Here is a 10,522-nt window from a genome sequence, read left to right on the forward strand (position 1 = left end):
AACAGGATACTTGGTTTAGACAATACATGGATAAATGTTTGCCTCTCAGTCACAGTGAGAGATTGCTGTTAATGTTAGGAGGAGCCCCTGTAGTTGTTTACTATGCCGCTGAGAACTGAAGACGAATGAATGAGCCAAGCGGTTTGGAAAAACTGATTAGAGATAACCTTTATGTGAACACTGTCACTGATAACATTAAAAGCAAGAAAAATGTGCAGAAGCAGAATTCACAATGGACTTCTCGGTTAATAGCCTCGTATCTTTCCAAGTTTTAAGTCATGTAAGACTTTAGCTGTGGGCTGAATACTGGTCTTTTTAGTTTATTTACAGGATGTGCGTCGTTTCGGGCACCTGACCGGTGATGTCTTCCCGCTGGCTGTTCTTGTGTTTTGTTTTATCTCAACTTAGCAACCCACTTTCAGTTCATCAGGCCTCAAGCTCTATTATGGTTATTCTCAGTGTGTCTCTGTGCCTCTTTCTCTGTCTCCTGATTTTGTCTAAACATTAGGGACATGGATGCATTGTGGTCTAGCGGTGGGAAAAACGGACAGAATGATGACGCGTTAATGCAAAAATCTATGTAAATGGGCTGTTGAAATACAGTGATACAGCTTATCTTTAACCAAGGGTGTGCAAGATACTAAATAGTATTTCCACTGTTAAAGATGCAAAGGTAATGTTTCAATACTAGTGTGGTCCTTCTCAAGTATATGATTTGGATAAGGAAATATAATTGTTACACAAAGATAACAAGTGAAGCGTGACTACGTGCAGCTTTGACCTTAGGAAAAGAGGAAGTGAATAATTTTTTCATTGTATTCATGAATTATTTTGTGTGGAAATTCACTTTGATGTGAACATTGTATATCGCAATATCACATGATACTGAATCTTACATGACTGCATCATTTGTCATCAACTAAATTACAAAAAATGTTCATGTGATGAATTTACTTATATTTGCTATAAGGTAATTTACATTTATATGATCTTAGACCTTCACTGTATCAAACTAGTTATATTTTATTGTTTTGGTTATTTATGAAACGCTGGGTTAAAGGGACTCATAAAGGACGTTTATTTACAACAAATCATCTGGAGAAAATGTACCAGAATAAATCACATAGTTTATATCCGATTTGTTGCGACTGTACTTGTGAAAGTTTGCTTAATAACACTCTGGGAGTTAAAAAGCAAAAAACAAAACAATGGAAATCCACAGCAGGTATGTCTGTGGGAGGAGAAAGTCTCACTGGACTGTCTCCTGGGACACTGTTTCCCTGGTAAGTCCCATGCTGCTGATAGTCCTGCCTTCAGGTACTCAAAAGCCCCAGCAATCAGAAGAAAACAGGCTGAGAAAAAAAATTGATCTTTATATTATAACTAGAATAATCTGGACCATATAGCCTAAGGCTGTGCTGCTTTCAGTGCACTCATGTAATTAAAATAGAAATTAAATCAAAAAATGGAATTCATCAATAATAATAATTAACTCGACTCACTTGACATGCTTGTGTTTGTGTCTGTGTGTGTGTGAACAGAGCTGAACAGCGTGGAGCTGCAGGGCTGCAGCAGTGACAACAGCCTCAACAGTAATGCCAGCCTGCCTAGTGTCCAGAGCCACCGGCGCCACACTGAGAGGAGAGTGGCCAGCTGGGCCGTGTGCTTTGAGAGACTGCTGCAGGACCCCGTGGGGGTCCGCTACTTCTCGGTACTATAACAACGCCTGGCTGGTGTTGGCCTGAGCATACTCATGACAGATAAATGACTTTAAGCAACTCTTTCTAATGGTGTACGGAAAACTGCAGGGTAGTTGTTTTTTGTGTCAGCAGTATCATATATTGTCAAAAGACTGAAATGTACTCTGCAGCACTGTAATGACCGACTTACAGGCCTTTTATTCTGGAAGAGCAAGTAAAGCATTATTTGAAGGTTGGATTTTTTAAACGTGTTTCTAAAGAAATAAAAGTTAAAGGTACAAATATATTACCTGACACATTTATATTTTATACTGCATTACATTTAAATGTACTGTCTATACATATATATATGTATATATTCTTTTGGTTTCTATCTCAGTTAAATCTGCCTCACACAAATCATTTTCTGAAATCTAAAAGCAAAACTAATTATCCGTGGTGATAAGCAGTTGTTGACAGGCTGCACATCAGAAGTTGATAATTGCACTACCATTAAACCTGCTTCATTGTTGTGTAGGTACTTGTGTCTTCTGACTGCATCTGTCTGGTCAACTTTTCTAAATCATCCCCATTTTTATTCCTTTGCTAAAGGAGTTCCTAAAGAAAGAGTTCAGTGAGGAGAATATCCTGTTCTGGCAAGCGTGCGAATTCTTCAGCCATGTCCCTGAGAACGACAACAAACAGGTAGCATGTTATTATCCGATCACACGCATCCACCCGTGGATGCCTTTTCAGTAATAATGAGGGATGAAGTTATGTGTTAATCACCTCTCTCAATTTCTGCTGGCCTTTGTTCCAGCTCTCTCAGCGAGCCAGAGAGATCTACAACACCTTCCTGTCCAGTAAAGCTACAACACCAGTTAACATTGACAGTCAAGCTCAGCTTGCTGATGACATCCTCAATGCCCCAAAACCCGACATGTTCAAGGAGCAGCAACTACAGGTAGTATACGAAGTGAGAAAAAACTATTTATTGAAGCCTCAAGGTGATAAGCAGTAATGTTTGAAAGGCTTAAGTGACACTGACCTGACCTTCCCCGTCAGAACAAAATGAAAAGAGCGTTTCCCAGAAGGATGAATGTGTCATTACTTATAAAACTGAATGAAAAACAAACTCTTATTGAAAATGTGCAACAGTGTTGAGTGCCCAAAAGGTCAAGTATTTCTCTTTTATTGCTGTCTAGCATCTTGGATGCGAATGGCTTCATAAATGTGCATTTTGTGAAGGGGTTGAATTTGCTGAAAAGCTCCATTGATTTCTACAGCTCAGCACAGATGTTGAGACTAAGATAAAAGTCACAAGGCTAGCAGGACATCCTCACCAGCACCCTCTTTATTTTTGCACATCAGACATCACATCTTTTCCAGGATCTCATGGTACTGTTTAGGAAAGATGTAGGTTCAGACTTACACACAAATGCTGAATTGAACATATAAACGCTAACTTACATACTTACATCATTTCCTCTTCATCGGTTCATCCAGAAAAATAACAATAAATAACCATTAGGTTGGTAGACTTGCTGATCTAATAATATAATCTTATTTTAGTTTAATCGTTTTCTGTTCTGTGAACCTCTTGTCTTTTTCTAAGCTTTCCTTCTGTCAGTTTTTGCTGCTGTTTCTTAACCTTTATAATCCTCCTCTCGTTTTCTCTCTGCACTCCTTTTAGTGTTTGCTTGTGGGCACAATCTTTTGTTCTTCTTCCGTTTTTGCTTTGCTCTTTTCTTTTGATCACTCATCACCTTTTCCTTTCCCTTCACCCCTTTAGATTTTCAACCTGATGAAGTTTGACAGTTACACAAGGTTTCTCAAGTCTCTGCTGTACCAGGAGTGTATGCTGGCAGAGGTTGAGGGCAGACCATTGCCTGATCCTTACCACATCCCAAGCAGCCCCACCTCCAAACACAGCACCACTGGCTCTGACCGCTCCAACCTCTCTACACCCAAGAAGGTAATTCAACACAAAGCTTTCTACTCTGCAATGCAACAGAATAAAAAACCACAGCTTAGTTTGAAACAAAAACTTTCTTAACTTTAAAAAAAGTGTGTGGTTTGGACCCTCCTGATAGACGTAGAAGGTTATGGGAGTTTGTTGAGGCTACTGTGATCACATTTATTGTAAAATTCAACTTGGATCCTTTTATTATTCATGATCGATAGAAATTGTGGGCCAGGGGATATGAACTATCTTGAGCACGTCAGAAAAATAACTTGTGGGCTAAAATATCAGCAGCTGTCTTGTGCATTTGCACTTTTGTATGCTGTAATGGGATTACAAGAACTATTTTTCTGGTTATTTGTGTACTTCTGTATGTTTTCACCACAGTTTGTGCTCTTCTTTGTTTTTGTTTGTGTCATACAGGAGGATAAAAAGAGCAAATCGGGTCGATCTGTAAATGAGGACAGAGGAGATGATTCGGGAGATCGGAAGAAAGGGATGTTTTTCTCTTGGTCCCGAAACAGGAGTTTTGGCAAAGGGCCCAAGAAACGAGAGCTGACAGACTTTAACTACAGTCAGTCTTTTTCTTTTTTTCCATTGAATTCCTGCAGATTAAGAGTTTTCAGGAAGGAAAACATATTTCTAGAAAATGTCAGTTGCCGTACAGTTACTTTTTCATCATAAAGGTCACCGAAAACTGATTGTGTGCAGATCCCAAAAAGCTGTTTGCATTTGACATTTTAAAGAACTTGCTAAATTAAACATATAGATATGATAAAACTCATTTTGTCTTTTCCCACTTTTCTACATAAGCTCGATTATTGCTGTCAAGGTTTTGCTGTTAGGTTTGAAATGATTGTGTCTTTCTTCTCGACACTGCTAATGGTGTTTTTGGTTTGTTTTTTTTATTAGACTTTGCTGGCAGCAATGGCCGCCGTGAGTCTCAGGGTTCGCTGTCTTCAGGAGCCAGCCTGGAGCTTGGGACGTCAGGGTTGGGAAGGAATGAGGTCAGTCTGGAAAGAAACATGATCAGATGCATATCAGCATGGAGCAGCTTCACCTCCAGCTTCTCCTTTAAAACTAAAATAAAAACTCTTTTTTTTTTTTAATCAGAGTTTTTACTTTTCACCTTTTTCTTCTTCTCCCAGGGTGATGTTTCTCGTAGTGCATTATCAGTGTCAGCAGAGCGAGGAGGAGGCGGCGCCCCCTTCAGGCAGTGTAATATAACTTTGCCAGATGGCTCGTGTTGCTCTGTGCCACTGAAGGCAGGCGTGTCCATCAGAGATCTGCTGTTGGGCATCTGTGAGAAGCTCTGCATCAACCTGGCAGCTATAGACCTCTTCCTGGTTGGAGGGGAGAAGGTAAAACTCTGTTAGATATGGTTCAGTCTTAAAGATCCTTTTGTTCAAAGCTTCTATAGAAATCAAAAATAATTCCACATCACACAAACGAACAAAAGTAGGTCTGGCTTGGTAAAACTAATCCTCACTTTATAAAACTAGCATATTACTCTATTTAAAGATAATGTTTTGGTTTCATGGTGAACAGCTTTAATACTTTTATTCACTCTCAAACAAAGAAGCACTTTGTCAAAATGTTAGAAATACCATACATCAACTTCCTATGTTCAAAGCATGTCAGGCACTTTTTTTTAGCTTGTTGTGAGCATGGCGATTTTTACCTAAAGAAGCTACAACTGTCAACCTTTATGACCATGCAACTAGCCGGACTTCTTTAATGATTGATGTGCTTATTTTTCTGTTTCTCAGCCACTTGTTTTGGACCAAGACTGTATGACTCTGTGCTCTCGGGACCTCAGACTAGAAAAGCGCACCCTGTTCAGGTACAGTACAAAAACAGTTCCACATTGGCACATTCTGACTTTAAAAGCTTGGTTTACACTAACGCTGCTATTTCAGAACGGTAACTCTGTATTCCTTTAATCTAGACTGGACTTGGTTCCCATCAACCGATCAGTGGGTCTGAAAGCGAAGCCTACGAAGCCGGTGACTGAAGTCCTGAGACCTGTTGTGGCCAAATATGGCCTGCACCTTTCTGACTTGGTGGCACGCATTGTAAGTCACTCCTCAGACTGCAGAAAGGCATTGTAGGCAATCATATCAAACTCTTATTGAATTTGTGTCTGTGTGATGCAGAGTGGAGAGTCTGAGCCTTTAGATTTAGGTCTTCCTATTTCCAACCTGGACGGCCTTCGAGTGGTATTAGATGTAGCAGAACATTCTCCTGGAAAAGGTGAGGAACACACACACATTCACACACACATACACTCTCCTGTCAATACCAAATGTGAAAACTGTCTCATTTCTTATTCCTTTTGCATGTGTATCTCTACGCCGGTGTTGTTCAGCAGACAAACAGAAAGTAGCTCCCTCTAAGAGTCACCTCCCGGCCTCTACAAGCAGAAACCAATCAACAACAGTAAGATCTCCTACAGCTTCTTATTTCCAATTTTCCTCTTGCTCTGGAATGTTCCATAACCCACCGAATGTCTCCACTGCCTGGTTGATGATATCACGCTACTAAGTGTCTCTGTTGCTGTCTTCAATCACCCATGTCTGTTTGCAATGTGGTACAAATGTGCAGGTGTATTATGTGGCTGTGTCTGTGTCTATGTGGACTGTTGCTGTGGGGCAGATAGCCTCGTCACACTGTCAGGGTTCCTAATGTTCCATTACTGTGGTCTGCCTGTGGCCGAATGCATCATCAACTTTTCTCTCTGGTTTCTGGTTCTCTTTTTTCCCATAACAAACCCACCCGCTGGGCAATGTAAGCTCGTGTTCATAGAGCTTTTGCCGGGTATCGGAACCTCAAAAACTCTCTCTGGGCACTTGAAGGGTTGTAGTTCGTGGTGGCAGTAGAACCTTAACTTGCTGTCTGGGTTTTCTTGAAGCTAGTGGGGTTTGATGACCAGCTGAAGTGGTCATTCATCGCCTTCCTTATTGATTCTTCAATCTTTAGTAGTGCAGCTTTAAGTAGTTGATAGTTGGTCCCTCTTGTGTTGTGGTGTATGCTACTGTTAGCCTACACGTTGATGATGCTTAGTGCACACAATGGACATTATGGCTGTCTGAATGGAACATCTCAGCTGTCTTTGATCAACTGCATATGTCTGAAGTTTTTCCAGTACCTGTCATTGATTCTTAATCGCAAAACAGCCGATGATTTGATCCCATTTAATTGTTTCTCAAAACAGCCCAAATCAGTGAAACTCATGTCAATCACTGCCCATTAAATTGTTTTTACAAGGAACCAGAACTCTAAAAATATTAAGCAAAAAAAAAAAGAAAAAAGATTTTTAACACAAATTCAAGGGTGGCTCGTTGTAAAGCGCTGCACTACTTGCAGTTCTCCTGCTACTTTTAAATCTCTCCCTAGAAGTTCCCTTCTGACCCCTTGCAAGTGCCTGCCGACAGTATCACCATGGAGCTCGGACAAAAATGGAAATCAAAAATCAACTTCTGTGTCAAACAGCCAAGTCAGGTAATGCCAGACTCTGGCTTCGACCCACAGACCAACGAGTGTTTTCCACTGAACAGACCCACAGTAACCCTGAAGAATTCAGTCAGAAGCACAAAAAGGAGCATGCTCCTCGTTGTGTCACATCCAGTAGTTTATGGTGTATAAATTGTGTCCCCCAGGGTCAGGCCATCCATGCTCTACTGCAATATCCTGAGGTGTTAAAAGGAGAACTTTGGATGGAAAAACCTAAAATGTGGTGCCTGTCAACTTTGTTCTCTATTCAAGACAAACATGTCAAATCCTGACAAAATCCAGTGCACGTTGCAGAGGGCCAGATGCGAGGACTCAGAAGGGGAATTTTTAGGAGTGATTTAAATCTACCAGAAGTGCTGGAAGTGTTGCAGCACTTTACACAGAGACAACTCGGATTTTTGCTTTTTATAGGCAGAGTTTTCAAACCTTTTGATCACACCTCTTATTTACAACTTGTCACCCTCCTCACCATCAGTAGTACTGGTCCCCACTTGTTGTCATTACTGTTTCCCATACTTCCACAATGATTCATCAGGGCTCTAATGCCCCGCTCCGCTCTCCTTGTGGCTCCCAGGGGGAGGACAGGCCATCAGGGAAAGCCGGTTCAGCCCATCCCCAAGGGGAAAACGGCAGGGCTGGGCCCAGCCTTGACACAAGCAGCCAGCCCTTGCCCAACCACTCTCTCTCTCTCCATAAGGCTCCGGAGAAAAGAAAGCAGAAAAAGATTAATATAGACGAAGCTGAAGGTAAAGACTGAACGACCTCCCTCTATCTCTCTCCTTTGTTTCTGTAGCTGTGTGGCTGTGATTACATTAACCCTTTTTGCCTGTCTGCGATATTACAGAAGCACCAAATGCTTTCAAAGCTAGCTATATGTAGCACAGTCACCTCTGCTTATACTGAATGTAGCTTTGACCTGTCTAATTGATTAACACAAAATGCTGCATGTTTACTGAATGAAAATGAAAGTGTTTACTGTATTTTTTTTAAAGATGTTACATGGGATATTAATTTGTGTAAATGAATACACTTGTACACACTTTCACGTGTTTGTGTGTGTATGCGCGCTGTGCTCTGTGTGTGCGTGTGTTCCCGCAGAGTTCTTCGACCTCATATCCAAAGCTCAGAGCAACCGAGCAGACGACCAGCGAGGCCTGCTAAACAAAAACGACCTGCAGCTCCCAGACTTTCTGCGCCTGTCACCAGTGGCAACAAACCAGACTCCACCTGCTCCCCACAACCCTGAACCAAGTTGCTCCACCCCTAATTCTCATCACCCCAACAACGGCAGCTTCCCTCGGAGCGGTCACCGGGGCAATAAGGCAAACGGCGGCGACAGGGGAGGAGGAGTAGGCGGCACCCACTTGCTTAATGCAAGCCATCAGTCCCAGAGCTTGGACTCTGGAATGGGCACTGAGAGTGGAAGAGGGGAGAGAAGCAGACCACCTCCTCCATTTCCTGGCACAGTCTCCCCCATTCACCCAAGTCAGGGAGCCCAGCGAGGTCTCCTCCAGGACTCTGGCAGGGGAGAATCAGTCCAGATGCTGGAGGAGGACACTCTTTCCGATCTGACTCTAGTGGGTGAGGGGGACATTAACAGCCCCAGCCTCAACTACGTCACTCCCTCTTCCCTTCCCTGCAAACCCCACCCCCGTCCCAAATCACAAGCACAGGATGGTCGGCCTAGCTCAGGTACACCCCCAGTGTGAACTCTTTAAACTTTAAAGTTTCACCTCCTTTTTTTTTTCACCTGACTGTAAGCGGGACTGGAGTCCTGCCTGAGTCAGTATGAACTTGACCGCTGTTTGTCTGTTGTTGAACAGTCCAAAATGCATCTAGAGCTCCTCCTCCCATTTAACCAAATAATCCAGTGACTTTCAGTTATAAAGATCACTTTCTACAGTTTATTACACATCACAGCATTTTCGCTCAGATTTGTGTAAAAATGCACACAACTAATTACAAAATATAGCATAGATCAACAATTAGTTCATTTAGTCAAAGTAAATACGTTGACTTGATTAAGTGCTATGTGTGCTACATCCCTACTTTGCGTCCAGCAATTCACTGTAAGTCAACAACAGATCTAAGATAAAATATGTCAGACACACAAAGTGAGGAAGAACGGATGCATTAAGCTTGAACAGAACTTGTCCCTGGAACTTTGTCTGCATGGTGTGCATCTGTGTGAACTTTTGAGCAGACTTGCTGTGGATTTCTTTCTGGAGACGAAAACTTGAGGGCAGGTTGAGGATGAAATGGTTATAACCGGTGCCAGACTTCATCCTCTAGCCCCTCAATGTACAGATTCTAACAATGCACTTTAGCCAATTATAAACAAGACTCGCCACATTTTTTAAAATAATTTTACTCTCACTTCTTCTCTTTAACTTTTCAAGCAGTCACTGTGACTGCCATCTTTCCAGAAAACCGTTCATATCTCTTAAGAGTCAGTAGGTGTTCCACATTCAGATCCAGCTGCAGCACATTTCAGATTTACAAGTGAGCCATGTGATATTTGAACTTATTACAAGCTTTTGAGCATGCAGCAGGCCTGATCTCATTATGGGTAGAGTATGCAGAAGTAACATTTACTCAGACTCTCTTTAAAGCACAGCAACTTCTGGGTTTTTACACCTATTCTCTCACCTCAGGCATTTCTCACAGAATATAAAAACAGGACGTGAGTGCTCGTGCATCCAGTCTTGCATTCTGACCAAATGATCCAGAAGCTTCTGTGGTAGAACAATTCACTCTTCTTCTTCGTCATTTCATGTTCAGTCAACAGATCGTTAAGCTGTCGCTTCTGTGCAGAGGCTGTGGTAGAAAGTAGAATTGTACAAATGAGTCAAAACCGTAAGAACTGCCGAAGGTTTTAATATGGCTTCTGTATCATCGAGAGTATATCACTTCATCTCTCCTCCTCTTCAAAATTACCTTCTATCAGTTAAAAGTATTAATTTGTATATAGTCTACTTTGTGAAGCCACCATATTGCTGTAGTCATTGTTGAATTGCAATACTGTTTCTTCAGTTGTGTCACAATAGGAATCAATTCTCCTCTGTTCTGTTCAGCAAACTGTACTGTCTGTAAATAGATCAAATAAATGTTTTAGAGGTTAAACTCTGTGTTGAACTCTTACGTGAGCGACCTCCTTTCTTTTCTCAGAGTTTCAATAATATCCGATTTGTTGGATGTATTTTGAGTTCGCGCCTCAGTTTATCCTCAGAGGTTTTCCTGCTAGAAGGCACAAAAATTGGGACAGTGTTAAAAAAAAAGAGAAGAGAGAATTTTTGGGAATGCCATCAGAACAGTGTTATACCTCAAGCAACCTTTTGTTTGTTTTTGGAGTTTTTTTTAAAGATTG

The 10,522-nt window shown here is 41.5% G+C and overlaps 1 protein-coding gene across 5 annotated transcripts in view; it reads left to right on the forward strand.

Moving 5' to 3' along the window:
• rgs12b (regulator of G protein signaling 12b) overlaps positions 1 to 10,293 on the forward strand; it is a 43,659-nt gene extending 33,366 nt beyond the window's left edge. For 2 of the 5 annotated variants that reach the window (XM_031754356.2, XM_039613316.1), the window contains exons 7-19: positions 1,542 to 1,711; positions 2,292 to 2,384; positions 2,500 to 2,643; positions 3,472 to 3,654; positions 4,066 to 4,216; positions 4,555 to 4,649; positions 4,791 to 5,003; positions 5,412 to 5,485; positions 5,591 to 5,717; positions 5,799 to 5,895; positions 6,011 to 6,081; positions 7,730 to 7,901; positions 8,254 to 10,293. In XM_031754356.2, the coding sequence (XP_031610216.1) occupies positions 1,542 to 1,711; positions 2,292 to 2,384; positions 2,500 to 2,643; positions 3,472 to 3,654; positions 4,066 to 4,216; positions 4,555 to 4,649; positions 4,791 to 5,003; positions 5,412 to 5,485; positions 5,591 to 5,717; positions 5,799 to 5,895; positions 6,011 to 6,081; positions 7,730 to 7,901; positions 8,254 to 8,864 (2,201 nt within the window). In that variant the 3' untranslated portion in view covers positions 8,865 to 10,293. The remainder of the gene's footprint in view (positions 1 to 1,541; positions 1,712 to 2,291; positions 2,385 to 2,499; positions 2,644 to 3,471; positions 3,655 to 4,065; positions 4,217 to 4,554; positions 4,650 to 4,790; positions 5,004 to 5,411; positions 5,486 to 5,590; positions 5,718 to 5,798; positions 5,896 to 6,010; positions 6,082 to 7,729; positions 7,902 to 8,253) is intronic. The other 3 variants (XM_031754362.2, XM_031754370.2, XM_031754379.2) reach the window with 3 other exon arrangements.
• The last annotated feature ends 229 nt before the right edge of the window (positions 10,294 to 10,522 follow it).

Source organism: Oreochromis aureus, linkage group 6 (assembly GCF_013358895.1).
Source record: "Oreochromis aureus strain Israel breed Guangdong linkage group 6, ZZ_aureus, whole genome shotgun sequence".
NCBI classification, from domain to species: domain Eukaryota; kingdom Metazoa; phylum Chordata; class Actinopteri; order Cichliformes; family Cichlidae; genus Oreochromis; species Oreochromis aureus.